Source organism: Ursus maritimus, unplaced genomic scaffold (genome assembly GCF_017311325.1).
Source record: "Ursus maritimus isolate PB19 unplaced genomic scaffold, ASM1731132v1 scaffold_1, whole genome shotgun sequence".
NCBI lineage: Eukaryota > Metazoa > Chordata > Mammalia > Carnivora > Ursidae > Ursus > Ursus maritimus.
In genome coordinates, this window is record NW_024423343.1 from 62,022,986 (window position 1) to 62,041,293 (window position 18,308).

The window sequence follows — 18,308 nt, forward strand, 5'->3', positions numbered from 1 at the left end:
GGGGGGGGGGGGGGGGGGGGGGGGGGGGGGGGGTGAGAGGAGGAGTCTACCTGGCCAGCATGTAGATTTTCAAGAGGTTTCTTTTAAAGGAACTTAGTTAAGATTATTTCCAGATGAAAACTATTTTTGTAGACAGTAAAGGCAGTTACTTATGATAACCTTTTTGCATATGATTTATTCATGGGTATAAGCATTGTACAGAGTGTGAGAAATTTGTGAGGCTCTGTGCACGCACCTCTCATTTAGGTGTCAGCTGTGTGAAATCCTGTGCATCCAGACTGCTTGTTCCATGCGGACCGTAAATCTGAAAGGCCCTTCAGGCTGCTCAGTAACCTGGGGGATGCACCAGAGTCCTTAGCCTGAGGTTCTAGCGCAGAAAAACCTGTAGAAAGCCAGCGTGCAGGTGTCCAGTTCCTTAAGATAGATCAAGATACCTTGTTTCAAGAAAGTGTGTGTGTGTGTGTGTGTGTGCATGTGCATGTGCACGCACATGCATGCATGCACACACAATTGTATTAGTCACTGCTTATGTTTTCTTGTTAAAGGGAACTGTATGACTTCCTGATCTGTTTGTCGTTGATCATAAGCTGTGTGAAGCTGCATGGCTTGGTATAGACGAGAATTCTGGATGCTATCAACTTATCAATTTGCTAGGCCATAGGCACATTTTTGGGTGTCCGAAGATCCAACCCTGAAAGGAATTTTCACTTTCACATTTTAGGAGACTCACTGATCCCAAAGGCTCTTTTAAGGCAAGTTAAATGCAAGGCCAAGGTGTGGGGGCGACGGGGTAGGTATGGGACTCACTCTCCTGAGGCATGGCTCGGGGTATATGGAGATCTGTACTTAGAAGAGAGCTTCCCTTTCAAGCAGGGCTTTGGGGCACAGTGTTGATGGGTACAGCAGTGGCTCTTAACCTTTATTTCTGCCGTCATCACCTCAGTCCTGTATAGAACCCACTCCCATCTGTAACCTTTCTCGCTGCATGCAGCATTTCTTAACTGCTAGGGGTAGGGGCATCACTGAGGGAAAGAATTCTTTCTTTAGAGAGCACACCTCAGCTCACCCTGCAGTTCGAGAATCACCAGTCGAGAATAAAAGGCAATCATCTAGAAGCATCAGTCCCAGGTTTGGGTGTCATTTCTGCCATAAATGGCTCCTAGGACAGGCCTGACACCTAGTAGATGATCAATAAGTATTTATGGAGTGTTGAGTGAATTAGCCAGCTGTGTAATCTTAAGCAAGCCACTTAATCTCTTTGGCTTCAGTTTCTTCACCTCAGGAATGAGGGAAATGGATTATGTGACCTCCAGGGCTCCTGTCAGTTGTAAAATTATATGATTCTGTGATTGGACCTTTACCTCAGAGAAGATGAATTTGACAGGACTGTGAAGAATGGAGAGAGTGAGAACCAAACGAGGGGAAATGCTCCTTTCTCTGAATTAGACTGATATTTCTTTTTCTACTACTGCTTTTTAAGGACATCTTTATGTTGGGCTTTCCCCGGTACTTTTACTTCCTGTCAGCTGTCCTTCTCTGGGAACACTGTCAACTCTTTAAGGACTGGAACCATCAGAATGCCCGACAGCTCCGTGAGGGGCCCACAGGGTGTCTGCGCGCAGCTCCTTTAACCCGGGGTGAGGGCAGCGTTGTTTCCTGTCTTCCTGCAGAGGGAGCTGGAGTGGAGGTTGGAGAGGGGAAGTGGTAACTGAAGGTCATTGCTGGCATGCGGCTGAGCTGCAGAGCCCAGAAGGACCTTCTCTAGTCCCCAAGGCGGTGTGGTTGGCTGACCTAAAGACTCAGCCCTAGGAAAGCCCAGAGATGTGCAGAAACACTGCGTCCCACAGCCACGGGCCTGGACACAGGAGGCTTCTTTTTTTCTCTTCCTGATTCTTTTGTTTCTGGCCTTACACTTGTAGGTGTCCTTCGACTTACCGTTGCTTTGGCGTCATTTTCCACATCTCATTAAGTACAACGATTTTCTTCCTGGGCTACAACACGTTCATCTGCCAAGATTACACCCCCAGTATTCGCTCCCTCAACCTTTCGTGGCCTTTTCCTTTGGCCGTTCATCTGTGGCTCTGTGACACACAGCATTCCCCGTGTGTCTGTGTGCAGTGTGTTTGAGTGTGGATAAAATACCCTTTGTTCATTAGATCGGTTATTCTCCTCTCGGGGCCGATAATGGTGACCTGCCTTTGGTCAGTGGTAGCAGAGTTTTAAGAGAAATGGATGATTTGAGGAATCTTAAGGAGGTATCACCCACAGCTCGTGGTAGTTGGCTGTCACCACCATTTGCTGCCATAGGGAGCAGAGAGAAGCGAATTTGAGAGGAAAAGTAATGCATTCCATTTTGTATCTGCTGGGTTTTTTGGTGTCTGGACATTGCATGGAGAGATGCTGTGTAGACCATTGATAACGGGTTTAAAGCTCTGGGGAAGTACCTGGGTTTAACCTGGGTTTAATGATGCATTTGGAGTTATCCAGAAAGAGAAGGAGAAGTGAAGATGGTGGGGCAGAACATTCACAGGGACAGGCAGACAGCAGTTGTTGGGCACACAGAGAAAGGGCAGAGAACTGGGGTGACAGTGTCTCAGAAACCAAGCAGAGGCGCTTGACAAAAGCCAGACTTGTAAAATTTTCTTCCTTCCTTTCTTTTTCTCTTTCTTTCTCTCACTCTCATTCATTCATTCATTCATTCATGTGGCAGATGCTATCAGTGCATTCCGAAGACACTGTGCTTGTTGCTGAGGGGAAGAGCCGTGAACAGGGCAAGCAAAAGGCCTTTGGTCTTTGGGAACTTGGTGTCTAGTAGATGAGGTGGACGTTAAGGTAGTAATATTAGTTTGTACAAAATGTGAGTTAGTACAGAACTAGAGGCGAGGAGAGCCTACCCTCATCTGGCTGTCTTTACCCTCTTTCCTGGTCTCCCCCAAAAGAACATGGTTGGAGTCAGTCAATTGGAAGGAGAATGAGAGTGGAGATTTGCTAGCCTGAGGGAAGCTGGCTCCCCAACAAGCCGCAGCCCCCAGGAGTACTTCTCTGTTCCCTCCCCCACCCCCCTGTTTCCCTCTGTACCAGGCCTGTCCCACCAGCACACAAATGTTGCTTTTCTCCCATCTTAAAAAGCCCTCTCTTTCCCCCACCTCCCATTGCAGCTATTTTTCCACTGCCTTACAGCTAAACTCCTCAAAAGACTTGCCCCTGACTGAATCCCTTTCCTCCCTCTGTCTCCTGAACCCACTGCAGTCAGGCCTTTGACCTCCCCACTCTGCTCCCCCTGCGCCTTTGCAAAGCTGTATCTGGGGAAGGAGGGCAGGCTGGAGATGGCAACAAGGCGAGCAGGGGACAGTGTGGGACAGTTGAAGATGGGGAGATAGTCGAAGCAGGTCTTGGAGGGGTCATGCTAAGGATTTTAAATTTTAAGAACACAGGGAAGGTACCAGGATGGCTCAGTCAGTTAAGCATCTGACTGTTGATCTCAGCTCAGGTCTTGATTTCAGGGTTGTGAGTTTAAGCCCTGTGTGGAGCTCTAAGCTGGGTGAGGAGCCTACTTAAAAAAAAAGAAAATACGGGGAAGAAAATGGAGTCTTTCAGCAAAGGAGTGGCCTGATCAGATTTCCGGATAACAAGCTGCCTGGCTCCTGTGCAGATGGTGAGCTTGACTGTGGAGAGACCAGTTAGGAGCATCTGCAGACTCAAGGCGGGGCCCCCGGTGGCTCCGGTTAAGGGTTGTGCACCGGAGAAGACAATGGGTAACATTCATTTAGTTCTAGATTTAGTTAGGATCTGCTCATCAGTCGTATGATTTCGGATATGTCCTTTATCCTTTCCGAGCCTCTGTTTCCTTGTCTATAAAATAAGAGGGGCTAAGAGCCATCCCCACGTCGAGGGTTGTTCGGAGCATGGCGTGAGATAACAGCAGTGAAGCACCAAGCACACGCTGGCAGACAGTAAATGCCATTAATTATTATTTTCCCCATCTCCCAGTTGAGGAAACAGATGACAGATGCCAAACAAGTAGTGAGTGGATTTGAATGTAGACCTCTGTCCCCACGGCTCCGTTACGTCCTTGGTCTGTGCCAGGCTCTCTGCTGGTGTGGAGAGAGATGCCCAGCAAGCTTCAGTGGGAGCCATAGTCCCTTTCTGTCCTAAGCCTGTGGGAAGAGACTTCGGTTCAATGCCAAGAGCAGGAAAGAAGCAAGCGGACCTAAAAATGATGTCCTGATTCTTAGCCCAGCCTGTTTGAAAGTCTCCATCCTGCTCCCAAAAGGGGGAAACATTCCAGGAGTCTAGGAGTGAGAGTCCTTCTGGACGTCCTTGGATACCAGCAGCTTCACTCTGACCCGAAATCTTAGGTTCGAATAAGGGAAAAGGGGATTGTCTGCTGCTTAGGAGGGAGGGGCATGTCTGGACCCCTAGAAAACACCATACCTGCCAGTGTTACGCCAACTGCATCCTCAGCCTCAGAGCTTGGGGAAATGGTTGGCATTCAGCCTCACCGCATGACAGTGGCACTCACGGTTGCTGGTTCCCTTTGACAACCAGTGGTATCTGGGCTTCAAAGCATTTGGATCACATCTGCTTCTTAGGCGTCGTGTGTCCCCGTACGTTTTTTGGCATGGGCTAAAAGACCTGATTGAGGAGCTAAGGAATGCACTAGTCCTGAGCTGGCGTTTTGGCTTTGGAGTCCTCTAGGAGCAATAACTCTAGCAGACTGTCCTGATGTGGTACATTAAGAAGTACAGAAAAATGCTACCTCCTGGAAAATGCAGACTCCGACTGCGCAGGCCCGCTGCACCTCCATCACCTCTCACGTGACTGTCATCCCCACCCTCCGAGCCAGCTGCCTCATTGGATGGTTCACTGTGTCCCTTGCAGGTGAACTGAATGAGCAAGAAGGAAGACTTTAAACATGACAGTCTGTATCTCCAGATTTGTCACTTTGAAAAGACATAGCAAATATATGTGTATTTATATTTACATATAGTATATGTATTTTACATCCAACCTGTGTATTTTTATATATCTCGTGTGTGTGTGTGTGTGTGTGTGTGCGCGCGTGTGTGTATGTGTATTTTTTTTTTTAAACGTGATTGAGCCTAAATTCCTGCCTGGCTTACCCAGCTGGTGCTGAACAGTGGTTGCCCTCTTTAAATTGGGAAGAAGCTTTCCAGCTGGCAGAACACATCTTCCTGTTTTGTGTTGTTGTTGTTGTTGTTTTTTACACTATACCTCCTGCTTTATTCATTGAAAGTTCCTGCAATGATGCTTACAAATTGCTTGTGAGAGTATAAATTGGTACAACTTAGATGAAGGGGAACTTGACAATATCTATAAAAATTGCAAATGCATTTATCCTTTGACCAAGCAACTTACTTCTAGAAGTTTATTTTCATACTCATGTATTTGCAAAATGATATAAGAACAAGGTTATTCATTGAGCATTGTTTATAATAGTGAAAGACCAGAAACAATCTGTTCATAGAATGGGAACTGGTTAAAAAAAGGATATCGCAGACAATGGAATACTATGTAGCTATAATAAAAAGAATGAGAAAGCTCGCTATGAACCAATAGGGAGAAATTCCAAGGTATATTATTAAAAGAAAAGGCAAGGTGCAGAACAATGGATACAGTATGCTACATTTGTATTAAACAGGCTTAAGAAACGATGTGTGTATATTTGCTGATAGATGCATGAAGCATCTTGGGAAGGATGCACAAAAAGCCTATATCATTGAGGGGGACCAGGTAGTTGAGTGACAAGAGTAGGAGGCCTAGTTTTTACAGAATACCCTATTGTATCTTTTGGATTTTAAACCATGTAATGGTATCACCTATTTTAAAATATAACTATTCTGCCTGAGCCCTGTAGACATTTGCCTTTATGATATAATATATACCTACAATGAGAAATAAGGGTTTGTACTTATCAAATTTAGGAGTGTGTTTTTTTTGTTGGAGTGGTTTTTTGTTGTTGTTATTTTGAGGATTGAAGGGGTTTTTTTGTTTGTGTTTTTTCTAAGGACTTTATTTATTTTTTTTTAGAGAGTGTGAGCTGGGGCAGGGGACAGGGTGATGCAGAGGAAGAGAGAGAGAGAATACCAAGCAGACCCCGCACTGGGTGCAGAGCCCAACCTGGGGCTTAATCCCAGGATCCTGAGATCATGCCCTGAGCTGAAATCAAGAGCCAGACCCTCAACCACCTGAGCCACCCAGGCGCCCCAGGATTAACAGGGTTGTTAATAAGAGTTATCGAAGGTAGCTTGGGTCTTAAAGCTGTTACTCTCAAGTTTTAAACATTTCCTCTATAAAGTTGCACAGATTCAGTTTCTGGCTTTAAATCATACCTATTTTCAGCTTCTCTGAAATCAAGAATATCCTGTGCCATATCAATTAAAGTAAATGTACTTTCAATTAAAGGTGTTAAGTATGAGTCTGAAAAGATTAATTCTTTATAAAAGGATGACCTTCAGTAGTTAGATCCAATTAGGCATTTTTCCAACTATATTTCAACCTGATGAGACAAGTCTACTACTCACAATCAATCACTGTGATCTTTTCAAAGGCAAGTATTTTAGGTTCAGAGTCGTAAAAGAAGGACTTGACTAGGCAACCTCCCTAACTCGAGCCATAGTTGATGTAGAGATGATGGGTACTGGTTATTACTTCTGTGGTATTAATACTTAATGAGGATGTACGTGATGATACTCTGGGTACAGTTCTTATACCTCTCTTCTTATGGCCTTAGTAGGACAAACTAATTTAGACAAGACTGACCAAAAGAAAGAGAGGAAAAGAACAGTGACCTAAATTAGCATCAAATCAAATTCCTTTTCGTTTTTTCCTCCTCCTGTCATTTTATTATTTAAATACACTATAAATACTTGCTTTCCTAGTGATCTTTTTTTTTCCCCCTTACTGGACTGTTTTAGTTCTAGTTCAACTTTTGTTGATACATAGCACGTAAAACCAAGGCTATTAAATAAATAATGCTTGCTGATCTTTTTATGGTAATGTGAAAAATCTTGAGGAATAGTGTTTTCGCTCAAAAGTGAAAGGAATTGCGCTTTTCTGTATTTGCATTCGGTATTTCCAATGTAGAATTGTTGGTCCTCAGTCTGCCACTCAATTTGTAAACTTGGAAAGGCCATTGAATGTGCTCATCAACAAATAGTACCTACTCTGCGTATCTCAAAGATTGTTTGCTGGAATCAAATGAGATTTGATTCATGAGATTTTATATCAGTGTTTCTTAAAGTGGGGTCCTATGATCCTGGGTGGGGGGTGGTCCTTGAGTCCCTTTCAAGCAGCCCATGAGGTCAAACTATTTTATACAATAACATGAAGAAATTATGTGCCTTTTTCACTCTCATTATTTCAACATTTAGAGTGGAATTTTCCAGCAGCAGGCAACATGATACGTGATATTGCAGCAGATTGACTATAGAAGCAAAAATAGGAATCCATCTATCTTAAGCCAGACATTATAGAGGTTTACAAAAAAGAAGTTTGAGAACTGCTGATGTATATGAAAGCACTGTGTAAATGTGTGGTGACTGGCAGATAAACAAGGCCACAGGCAAACAGCCCTTCCGCTGTAGGCACTGATTGCTCAGGGTCTGCCCCAGCTCCAGGACGGGGTCACTTAGTCTGGCGTCCAAGATGATCTCTGAGCCGTCTTCCGTTGTCTGCAATTCCATGTGTTAGTCCTATGTCTACTTCTTTAGAGTCGGAGTGCACAATTTTCAGTCCTCGGTCTCGAAAAGCAGATGTTAAAAGAAGCCCAGCTTTAACTGTTGCCATTCTTCTCCACCCCCTCCCCTGCCCCATCCCATTCTAACTCTGAGAGGAATAGTGACAGTCAAGGTGGGGACACCTGGGAAAGGATGCACGGTGGTTCAAAGCTCTTATGACTGTGGCCTGGGCTTGGGCATCTCTTGAATTCCTGACCCTTATTTTTCTGCTTGTGCGAAAGTGCAGACAGGCCAGATTCTCTAGGCATGGAAGAAGGACTTTTTTCCAAATCGGTACCTTGCCTTTGTCATTTTTCTGGGCCTCCTGCCTTTAGTGTGGAAGGATGTCCTAGCACCTGAAGAACCAGCCTCAGGCTGGGGACCAAAAAGGGTCCAGAGACTGGTGGCGTCATGATGTGAGCACTGTATATAGAGACCAGGAGATACTACCCAGGGTTTTTAGAGTCCCAAACTGGAGAACTAAACAGGATTTGATCAGACTCTTCTGGCACCCGAAGGAGGCTGTTTGGGATGGGTATTCAGACCATGTCTGTCTCTGTCTTGGACCCTTGGTAGCTGAGCAAATAGTTGACTGTTTGTAGAAATTACCATTTCCTGTTTCCTACTGCAGTTATGGTATTTTTATTAACGTTAATTGTAGCATCTGTTGAGTTACTCATAATATTTTAGTGTTCTTATGAGAATTTAAAACCATTCTAATTATAACTCACTGCCCTATATCATTTCTTGAAATTAGTATGAATGGAAAACTCATATCTTAGGTATTTGCTTGTCCCATATTTCCCTAGTATCAGTTTTTGGATTGAATATACATATATATTTATATATTACAGTTTTATGTAAGCATTTTGTATTTTTAAAAAGTTTATTCAGTGGATAATTTCACAACATTCAGGGGGTCCCACTCTATGTAGATAAATTTTTTTTAAAGATTTTATTTATTTATTTGATAGAGCACAAGCCAGGGGGAGTGGTAGGCAGAGGGTGAGGGAGAAGCAGGCTCCCCACTGAGCAAGGAGCCTGATGCGGGGCTCGATCCCAGGACCCTTGGATCATGACCTGAGCTGTAGGCAGACACTTAACCCACTGAGCCACCCAGGTGCCCCATAGATAAAATTTTTAATAACAAAATACATATCCTTTTCTGGGCATTTTGTTGCATGATTAATATACAATGTTGTCATAAACTTCATCCTAGAGATTATCTTTCCTGTTTCACTTTGAAAAATAATTGATGAAATACTGTTTTCAGGAAAGATGAAAAATATATCAAATATTATTTATTCTAGACTAAAATCTGAAATTTTTAATTATGGAATTTAAGGTTATTGATTTAGTGTAGATCTTATGAAAGGACATTTTATTTTTGGAATTTTGTGAAATAAACGTACTTATATAAGGTAAATTTAGTCAGTTAAATATCTCTATTATTGTCATAACTATCTCTTGTGTTTGATGAAGTACTCAGAGGTAAACCCAAAACTGTAAATGCTGTCTACATGTTAGTAGCATCTTGTAGAAATTAGAATACATTTAGTTTGATTCAACTGTACTTCATTGGATTGTAATGTGCTATGTGTTATGTATTTCAGAAATTCCAGAAAGGAACTTAATGACATACGGTTTGAGTTTACTCCAGGAAGAGGTGAGTTTTAATTGAAATTAGTATTTTATTGCTGCAAAGAGCATTGAAGAAATTGATTAAAAGTGTGTGGTGATAATTTGCTATTCAAAACTGCTTTCTCTAAAAATGAAGAAAGGAGGATGAAGGGAAGGGAGGGAGAGCGGAAGGATTTGCAGTAATTGGGGGGAATCCAAACTGGACCTGTACTGACTACATGAATTCCTGTGACATGCTGCATAGTTTATATACACATACACATGAAATATGTTAGCTCGACCATGAAAAGAAATGTTGGCGTGGTGACGCAGGGCCTAAAGGACCCTGTGACGAGTGTACGGAGTAGCATAGAGCAGTCCTAGTGAGAGGGGAGCAACAAATAAGATGTCACACCGAAAAGTGCTGTACTTGCCCTTCTACCCTCATCCACAGAGCTTGGTAGGAACCTTGCCATTCTCGCAGCTTCAAGGCTGGACTGCTTGCCTTCTCAGCTCCTGGATGCCTGGAGTCTGTAGAACCCGGCTTCATTTCCTGGTATATTTAGCGCTTGACCAAGTGCCTGCTATGCAGGAGAATCTCAAGTAATTTTGGTTAATTAATGGATAAATAACATATATGAACAGGCTTTGGAGTCCATAAGATTCGTAGTTAAGCAAAAATTGCTATTTCCACTCTTTAGTTTATAACCAGAACAACCCAAATAGGTGAGTATCAGATGCTAATGCTGAGACTTCTTGTTGTCCCTGACCTCTGGTTTCAGATATTTGAATACATGGAAGTAGCCTCGATATCTATATTGACAATCTTCTAAAATACATTATATTATTAAAATACAACACATTAGGCTCATACATTGGAATATGTTAATATACATTAAGCTAATAACACTCTAATTATTTTATGTAGTAGAGCTCCCTTTAAATTTTGATTTGATTAAATAAATCATATTTGCTAAAATTTTGAAAATCTGAAGTTTTCTAGTGTGATATCTGGTCAAGGGGTTACCTGCTTCAACCTCCCTGCTATTAGAAATGTAAGAAGACCCAGAGTCAGACGTGTTCAGGAGCTAGAGCAAACAGTGGGGACTTCAGGAAACCAGACAGTTCTGTCTGTTCACGTTCAGTTTTAAAAAAACAACAAAACCTCTGCTGGCCAAACAGAACATGTTTCTGGGCCAAATGTGGGCATTGACTCACTGGCCCTGATGTCTAGTCTCCTGCCAGCATAAAGATTTAATGATTCCCAGTATATTTGAATTAAAGTAACATATGAAGTACTTGTTATAAAATAGAGGCAAGTAAGGCCCTGATAAATTTGCTAATTGATCTTTCTTTCTGGGAACATGCACCTTGGGCAGTTTAGAGTCAATCTATGAAATTGTACAATACCAGTTTGTATTATCCGAAAGTGCTCTATTTTGTCATAATATGAGAATATTGACCAGCCAATAGTGTCATAAAATCTAGTAATTATATGATAAATCTTTCAAATACAGTAAGTAAAAGAACAAATTCTCTCAAGGGTGTTTTTTTTTTCCATCTAATTATCTAAAATTGACAGTGGCAATAGAAATTAATTTGAATTTCAGGAGCTAACAAAGAAATGAATTTCCCAGTTGAGGATTTTGGGAGAGAAGATGGCCCTCTCTGCATCGCCTGGCCCTTTGTGCTGGCTTTGGCAGCCTCGCTTGCCCTTGTGGGTTGAGTCTGCTTTTGTTTCTCAGATAGCAACTGTGGCATCGGCTTCCTGATGATAGCTGGCCTTCCCCGGGCAGTGAGCACGGGCCCTTGGTAACAGAAGCACCATGGATAGATCACCGTCCCTCTGTGATGCTGATGCTGTCTCCATTTCACATGCTGTCTGCACCGGGCATGCAAGTGTAGTGTCTGCTGTACGCACATGTAAACGTGTCGTATGGCACAGAGTGTAGAACACAAACATAGCAGATATTCTCTGTCTTCACTTGAGAGCAGCCCTTTGCATTTATTATGTTGCTATATATTCTGGGAACTAGAGCATATATGATTATATAGGATGATTTAACCCTGTTGACACATTAGGAATGTTAAACAGCTTAAAGAAAAATGTTACCAATTACCTTCCAGTTTCTGTTCTAAACGATCACTGATCTATTACAGGCACACAAAGTAACTGGTTAATGGCACACAAACATGGAATGTTTCTCTTTGGGACCAGAAATGGCCAGCATGGCCCTTGTGCAATTTGAATGCGACTCATCCTCCTGATCTTCAGGAGTCCTGAGAATAACAGGCGATGCTGTAAACTTTAATCATCGGGAATGTCCTTTGCTTTGGCACTGTTTTAGGGCTAGCCGGCAATGTGGATTTGCTTGATTATTCCATTTTCAACCACGTTCTGTGAGCCTAGCTCCTCACTCAGGTGTAAGATCTTATTGATACTTTAGAGGCGGTGGTAACACATCCAGATGCTTTAAGAGATGATTAGTCCATAGGAACTCAGTCACTGCCTACTGTGTGCCCTGTGCCTACTAGGTAGACACCTTAGTTCAATACACTTTTTGTAGTGAAGTTTCTGGTGGCATCCAGGAAGATGAGATTATGAGCCCACAATGTTCCAGTCGACTTCATAAAGCTACAGTGCATGCAGAGTAGAGCCTCTCACCCTAGATTCCATGCTAAGGCATCAGTTTATCCCTGAGAGAATTTTATAAGGTGTATTTTTGTACTTCCAAGAGAAAGGACAAGCCCCAACATAAGCCCACCTTATATGGAATCTCACAGTCGAGAAAGATTCCTTTTTCTTTTCCATTTCCTTCATGTTATTCCATGTCATTCATGATAAAATGGGATGAGTAAAATGATGCAATACCACAATGTCTCTGGATGTACAAAGAATATACAGTGGCTCTCAAATGTTTTATTCGAGATCCTGGAAATTGGGCCACGTATGAAAGGGCAAAGGAGAGTGCTCTAGAGCACGACCTATATTTCCGATGATCTTTGGCTGAGCAGCGGCATCATGGCTACCGCTGATGGAGTAATTACTATGTGGGGGCTAAGCACGTTAACGGCCACAGATCTGAAAGATAATTTTACCGTCAGCGACAAGCTCCCACGAGCGCTGACGCATGCGCACGCACACTCTGAGGGCAGCCTTAGGTGTAGCAAACTGCAATTCAATTTAGATGCGTGTTTGTTCAGCAGCCATACTTTGAGGTGCTCCCTGGCTTTAGAAGGCGCTCGAGCCAAACCTCCTTCCAGGTTATTACCAGCTGCTGAGCCAGTTTCTTCTTACCCAGCTGTAGTTCTGGACGTTTGTGATAATGTCAGAAGGCCGTGGGGACCATGTCCTCTCCCTTGTAAAAACATAGGGGTTCATAATGGTTCTTTTGAGCACATTGCCATTTATCAGTTTCTCTTTACAAAGTCTTCGAACAGACTTCTCACTTATTACCATGTTCATTCATAACCTTTCAGTTAAGTGATTTTGGTTATATTCACTTGCTACAGCCTGTTCAGTCCCATCTTTATGAGATTTCTACCTACTGTCACTTATCATTGAGAAACTGCATTCTTTTATTCAGCCACATTTTCTAAGAGAATGAATCCGTTGCTATCAAATGATCAATGTCATGTTAAAGGAGTTTCTTAATAGCATAAATTTGAATAGCACATCTTAATAGTCCAACAAGCTCAAAGGCTGTTTGTACCAAATAAAAGGTTGTGTCAAGTGCTGCCTGTTCAACCTTTGCCATAAATTCTGACTCAGTAGCTACTAATGATAGAAAAGGATTGATGATGGCCGGAATTAACCTTGGCAAGAAAGAAAAGCAGTGTCATTGGGACCCGTTATGAGCTAACTTACAGAGGTACATTTGAGGATTAAGTCAGGTGGTAGCCAAAGGGCAAATGTTTTTTGGTTCAGCAAAAATGAAATAATAATTTTGTATAACCTCTGTTGAATAAATACCAAGATGCAAAGTATATATGGCAAAATATATTTTACATTGCCTCTGATTTTTCCTTCTGATAGAATCTGAATTGTTGAATTAAAACACGCGTGGGTGATTTTTGTAAATGAAAGCTATCTTTTACATTGTACTGGGTTGTTGATTTTTATTTTATGGTTACTAATGCATATTCATTTCACATTTGGACAGATACAGCAGATGGCGTATCTCAGGAGCTCTTCTCTGCCGGCTTGGTTGATGGTCATGATGTGGTTATAGGTAAATCATTTTTTAGTACACAGTGTCATTTTGTTGATCCATCAAATGGAAATGCATTTAGAAACAGGTTTTCATAAAGGAATAATTTCCTCTGGAGTTTTGAAAATTTCTTGAATTCTTTTATGTGGAAGAAGCATGTATGAGTCATATTTAATTTTCTTTTTTAGAAAGCTCTTAATGTAATTCTCTCGCATTTAATAAGAACTTCACTTATTAGAAATATAACAAAGAGCCTAGAAGATCCAAAAGTCCACGACATAGCAAAAATACAATACTATAAATTCCATGCACCAAAGTACAGGAATCTCCTAGGTCCTTTGTCAGAGTTCTCTGTTCTTTCTTTGGGCACAGTTCGAATGAACTTAGATATTAGTTTTCCCAGCCATTCACAAGATTCATCACAAAGTCTTATGGTTGGATGGGACTTAGAGATCATGCAGGCCAGTTCTTGCATTGTATGGACAAGGACGTGAATGCCTAAAGGGATTCCATGGGTTGTCTGGGGCCACGCAGCTGGGTTGGGGCAGAGACACTTCACTCTGCGCACAGGGCTCTAGTTCTTCTGCTTTTAGGATGCAGAGATAGCTGATGGGTCAGGGGAGCCTGCTAGACACAGATGTGCTGTCAGGAGCAGGGCATGACTGGCCGCCTCCCCAAAGGCCGCGGGAGGCAGAGAAACTGTAAGAGGCAGATGCTGTCATCTAAGAAAAAGTGTAGCCTGGTTCTACCCAGGGTGAGGGTGAGAAGCTCCACACTCCTCGGATAATCCTGAGTTTGTGAAGATTTTATAATGTAGTCGGTCTGTCGCTAGGTATTCCTATTGATGACCCTAAGTAATTAAGACTAGTTTAATATGTTATTAATGTTATCTATGACATGAACTAATTGTATTGTTAGTAATTATCAGGAAAATTAGGGTAATGTGTATTATGATAAAACTTTCTTTAAAAATAATCAAAACTATGCTTAAATGACTTATATATAATGTAGGGCATTATAAAATGAATTATTTTAGGGATTATCTGAGGTTTTAGTGGGAGATTAGGATTCTGAGTAAAGAATCTATTTGTAATATGCTATTGATATACAAACCGATATGTCATAAATGTGAAGATAGCTTTATAATTAGAAATAATGAAGCTCTTTTTCCTTTTAACTGTGTATGGTATACGTATTGATTTCACAAGGAAGCTCTGACCCCTCTGCCAAGTGTTGCATGTTATAAAGCGATAGAGACATATTTTAAAGAAAAGTGGCACACACACACACGCGCGCGCGCTCACACACACAGACAGGTATGTGTGTTTTCTTTGTGTATTCTGTCTCTCACACATTGCTTTATCTTGTGAGATCCCATGGCCAGCTGAATTCTTACCAAAATGTTCAGCCCAAAAGCGAGGGGGAGTTGAGCAATGAGGGCAGCTCAGCTTTGGTGTCCACCGTAAACTCCATCTCAGAATTCTTGATATACAGTCCCTTGATATACATAGATACTCTTATTCTCATTAGAAAAAGTGAGCCCACACCTTCGTGTTGTACTTGACCTGACAAAATAAGGAGAAAGTTAACGGCTTGATCAAGATGCCTTGTAAGGTGTGTTTTCCTTAGCAAGAACTGTGGTCCATACACGAAGCAGCCTGAATTAAAAATAAGTAAAGATAATAACGTAAAAAAACCTTCTTTTAAAAACTTACTAATTAATGTCCGTTATTGGGCAAGAAGTTAAGGATGAAATAGTCTTTTGAGTTGAGTTGATCCTGGCCGGTGGTAGGGAACATGAAGATTAAGAGACAGTCATGGAAAGATACTAGGTCACATCTTTTTGTAAGCATGGGCTTGCTTCATACCTTCAGTCAAATTTAGTGTACTACTTTTTTTTTTTTTTTTTTTTTGCCCCAGGCTTAGCTGAATCTGAACTAAAGGATTTTTGGTTGTTGAGTTTTTTAAAGGTGGAAATTGGGGCATAATTCCTGTACAGCTTACTGTGTTTTAAATACAATATGAGAAAGCTTCTATTTTTTTCATACTTTAATTACTTATTCTGCCAAAAATTTTTGATTTTGCCTTTGTTCCCCGTCTTGGAGCTGAAGTGTAGGGTGTTGGAATTAGACCAAGCATACAATTCCTCCTTCTCTGATAGCAGAGAAATGCCTTACAGGGATATGACAGCTATGAGTTACAGGGTTTGTGTATTTTATTTGATTATCTCATCAATTCCATAAGGTAGAAAGGACAGGTTTTTAATCCATATTTAATGGGTGTAAAACGGAGGTGAAAAGAAGTTTCTGGGATGTTGTAACTTGTCATGGTCTTTGAACTTGGCTTTTATGACTCCAAGCTCAGAGCCTAACCCTTCTCTGTGTACAATCGGTTCAGTGTCTTCAGCCTTGAAAAGTAGATCCAGATCCTTTTAAATGATGGGTGTTTGTGTCTTCTGCGGGGCCGGGGGCGGGGGGGGCGGCGAGCGAATAACATATTGTTACTTGTTTTTCATCAGTAGTTGATTTATATTTTAATTGCAGACTATTTGATAAACAGATATAAAGTGTGTAATTCTGTCTCCCTGAGCCTGTCCCAGCAGCTCTGTGCTTTCTCCTTTATCCTCTGCTTCCCTCTTTACATTTTTATTTCTCGAATCTTACAGGAAGCCCTCTTTACCCCTCCGCCAACTACAGCTATTTCTCCACCCCTTTACAGCTAAACTCCTCAAAAGAATTGCCCCTGACTGTAATCCCTTTTCTCCCTCTGTCTCCTGAACCCACTGCAGTCAGGCCTTTGACCCCCTCCGCTCACCCTGTACCTTTGCGAACCTGCCCCTGAGGAAGGCTCCCACCCGCGCAGGATCTGTCTAAGCAGAGGTGGGCATGGCTGGAACGGAGTGAGCCGGAGGCTGGAGGGAGGGTCCCATCCGTTCCTTGGTTCCTCAACCTGGTTGGTTCGCTCTCAGTCCTCCCCCTACGTGGCACCTCAGCAGCGCTGGGCTGAGTTGACCGTGTCTTCCTCCATGAGAGCTTTTGCCGTTTGGTTTTTAAGATTCCATTCTTGGTTCTCGTACCTTATTGGTGTTTCCTTCTCAGTCTTTTTCACGGGTTGCTCCTCATCCCTCTGACCTGTAATACTAACATGCTCAAGGACTCAAGTTGGATTGTGCTCTCTGTTCTGTAGTAATCACTCACTCCCTTGGTGATCTCCTCTAGTTTCATGGTATTAATGTTTTCCTTTTCTAATTCCCAAATGTGTATCTCCAGCCCAGACCTCTCCTTTGAATTCCAGACTCCTGTCCAGCTCCCTTTGGGGCATCTTCCCAGGGAAGGCTGGTAGCACCATGGGTTTCTTAACATCAAAATCCAGCCCCTGCTCTTTCCTCCCAGCCTGCCCCTCCCACTTCCCCTGGCCCTGCTCCCTGGGTTGATGTCCTCTCCATTCAGGTGCTCCAGCCAAAAACCTGCCTTGGCCTTGACTCTTTCTCTCCTACCAGACGTCCAGTCTATCCAAACGTACCCAAGATCCGGCCATTGAATTCCCATCTTGTTTCCCATCCTGTTTCAAACCTCTCTCATCTCTCAGTTGAACTGCTGTATTCATCTCACTACTGGTCTGCCTGCTTCTGTCTGTGCCTCCATTCCGCCTGTACCCATCACAGTAGCCAGAGACATGCACGTACACAGTAAGCCAGATGCAAAGGGCCACGTGTAGTGTGGTTCCGTTTATATGAAATGACCAAGATATGCAAATCCATGGAGTCAGAAAGTATATGAGTATTTGCCAGGGCCTGAGGAGGACGGGATAAGGGGAGTGACTGCTAATGGGTACAGGGTTTCTTTTTGGGGTGATGAAGTTGTTCTGGAATTAGAAGTGGTAATGGTTGCACAACCTTGTGACTATACTAAAAGCCACTGAATTGTGCACTTTAAAAGGGTGAATTTTATGATATGTGACTTATATCTCAAAAAAAAAAAAGCCAGATCACATTAATGCTTTTAATAAAAACTCTTCGAATGGTTTTTCCATCCTAGATCTCAGTGGCTTACAGTCCCTTGCATGATCTGTCCCCTGTCACTTCTCATACTTCATCCCTCACTTCTCTCCCCCTTGCTCATTCCACCCCAGCCATACTGGCTTTTGTTCTTGCTTTTCCTTCTGCCGGGACACTCCTTCCCGAAGTACACTGTCTACCTCCTAGATCTTAAATACTGCCTCTCAAAGGGGCCTTCCTTGACCAGCCTACTTAAAATTGCAACCCATCTGCCACCCTCCACCCCCCTTCCTCATTTAATCCTTTGACCCAGTCTCTCTGGGTGTAATAGGCTGTCTGTTTCATTTATTTAGTTAACTACATAGGATTTTCCCTGGGGCATAAGTTTCTTAAAGGCTAGGATTTTTATCTGTTTTGTTAACTGCTATGCTCCAACTGTCCCAAACTTTGTACTTCATATAGTTGGCACTCTAGAAACACTTGTTAGAGATCAACAAATACCATTTTTAAATACACAGGTATCTCATAACATTTACTTCAGAAACAAGGTATTTTGAGCATAGGATCCTAGTATTTTAAGAATCTTACTTTTGCGAGTGCAGAATTCAAGTAGCATTTTAGAAATATGAAATATGTTCAACTTGACAACTGTACAAAAAAAAAAAAAGTAGTCCATTTCAGCTTAGACTGTTGGCCTCTAGAGGTTTGAATGATTTGTGTATTTTTCCATCTTCTGTAATA

At 42.3% G+C, this 18,308-nt stretch overlaps 1 protein-coding gene across 3 annotated transcripts in view; it reads left to right on the top strand.

Annotated features, from left to right (window-relative positions):
* STK39 (serine/threonine kinase 39) overlaps window positions 1–18,308 on the top strand; it is a 441,956-nt gene that overhangs the window by 371,923 nt on the left and 51,725 nt on the right. For all 3 annotated transcript variants that reach the window (XM_040644241.1, XM_008687066.2, XM_040644236.1), the window contains 2 exons: window positions 9,353–9,405; window positions 13,523–13,591. In XM_040644241.1, the coding sequence (XP_040500175.1) occupies window positions 9,353–9,405; window positions 13,523–13,591 (122 nt within the window). The remainder of the gene's footprint in view (window positions 1–9,352; window positions 9,406–13,522; window positions 13,592–18,308) is intronic.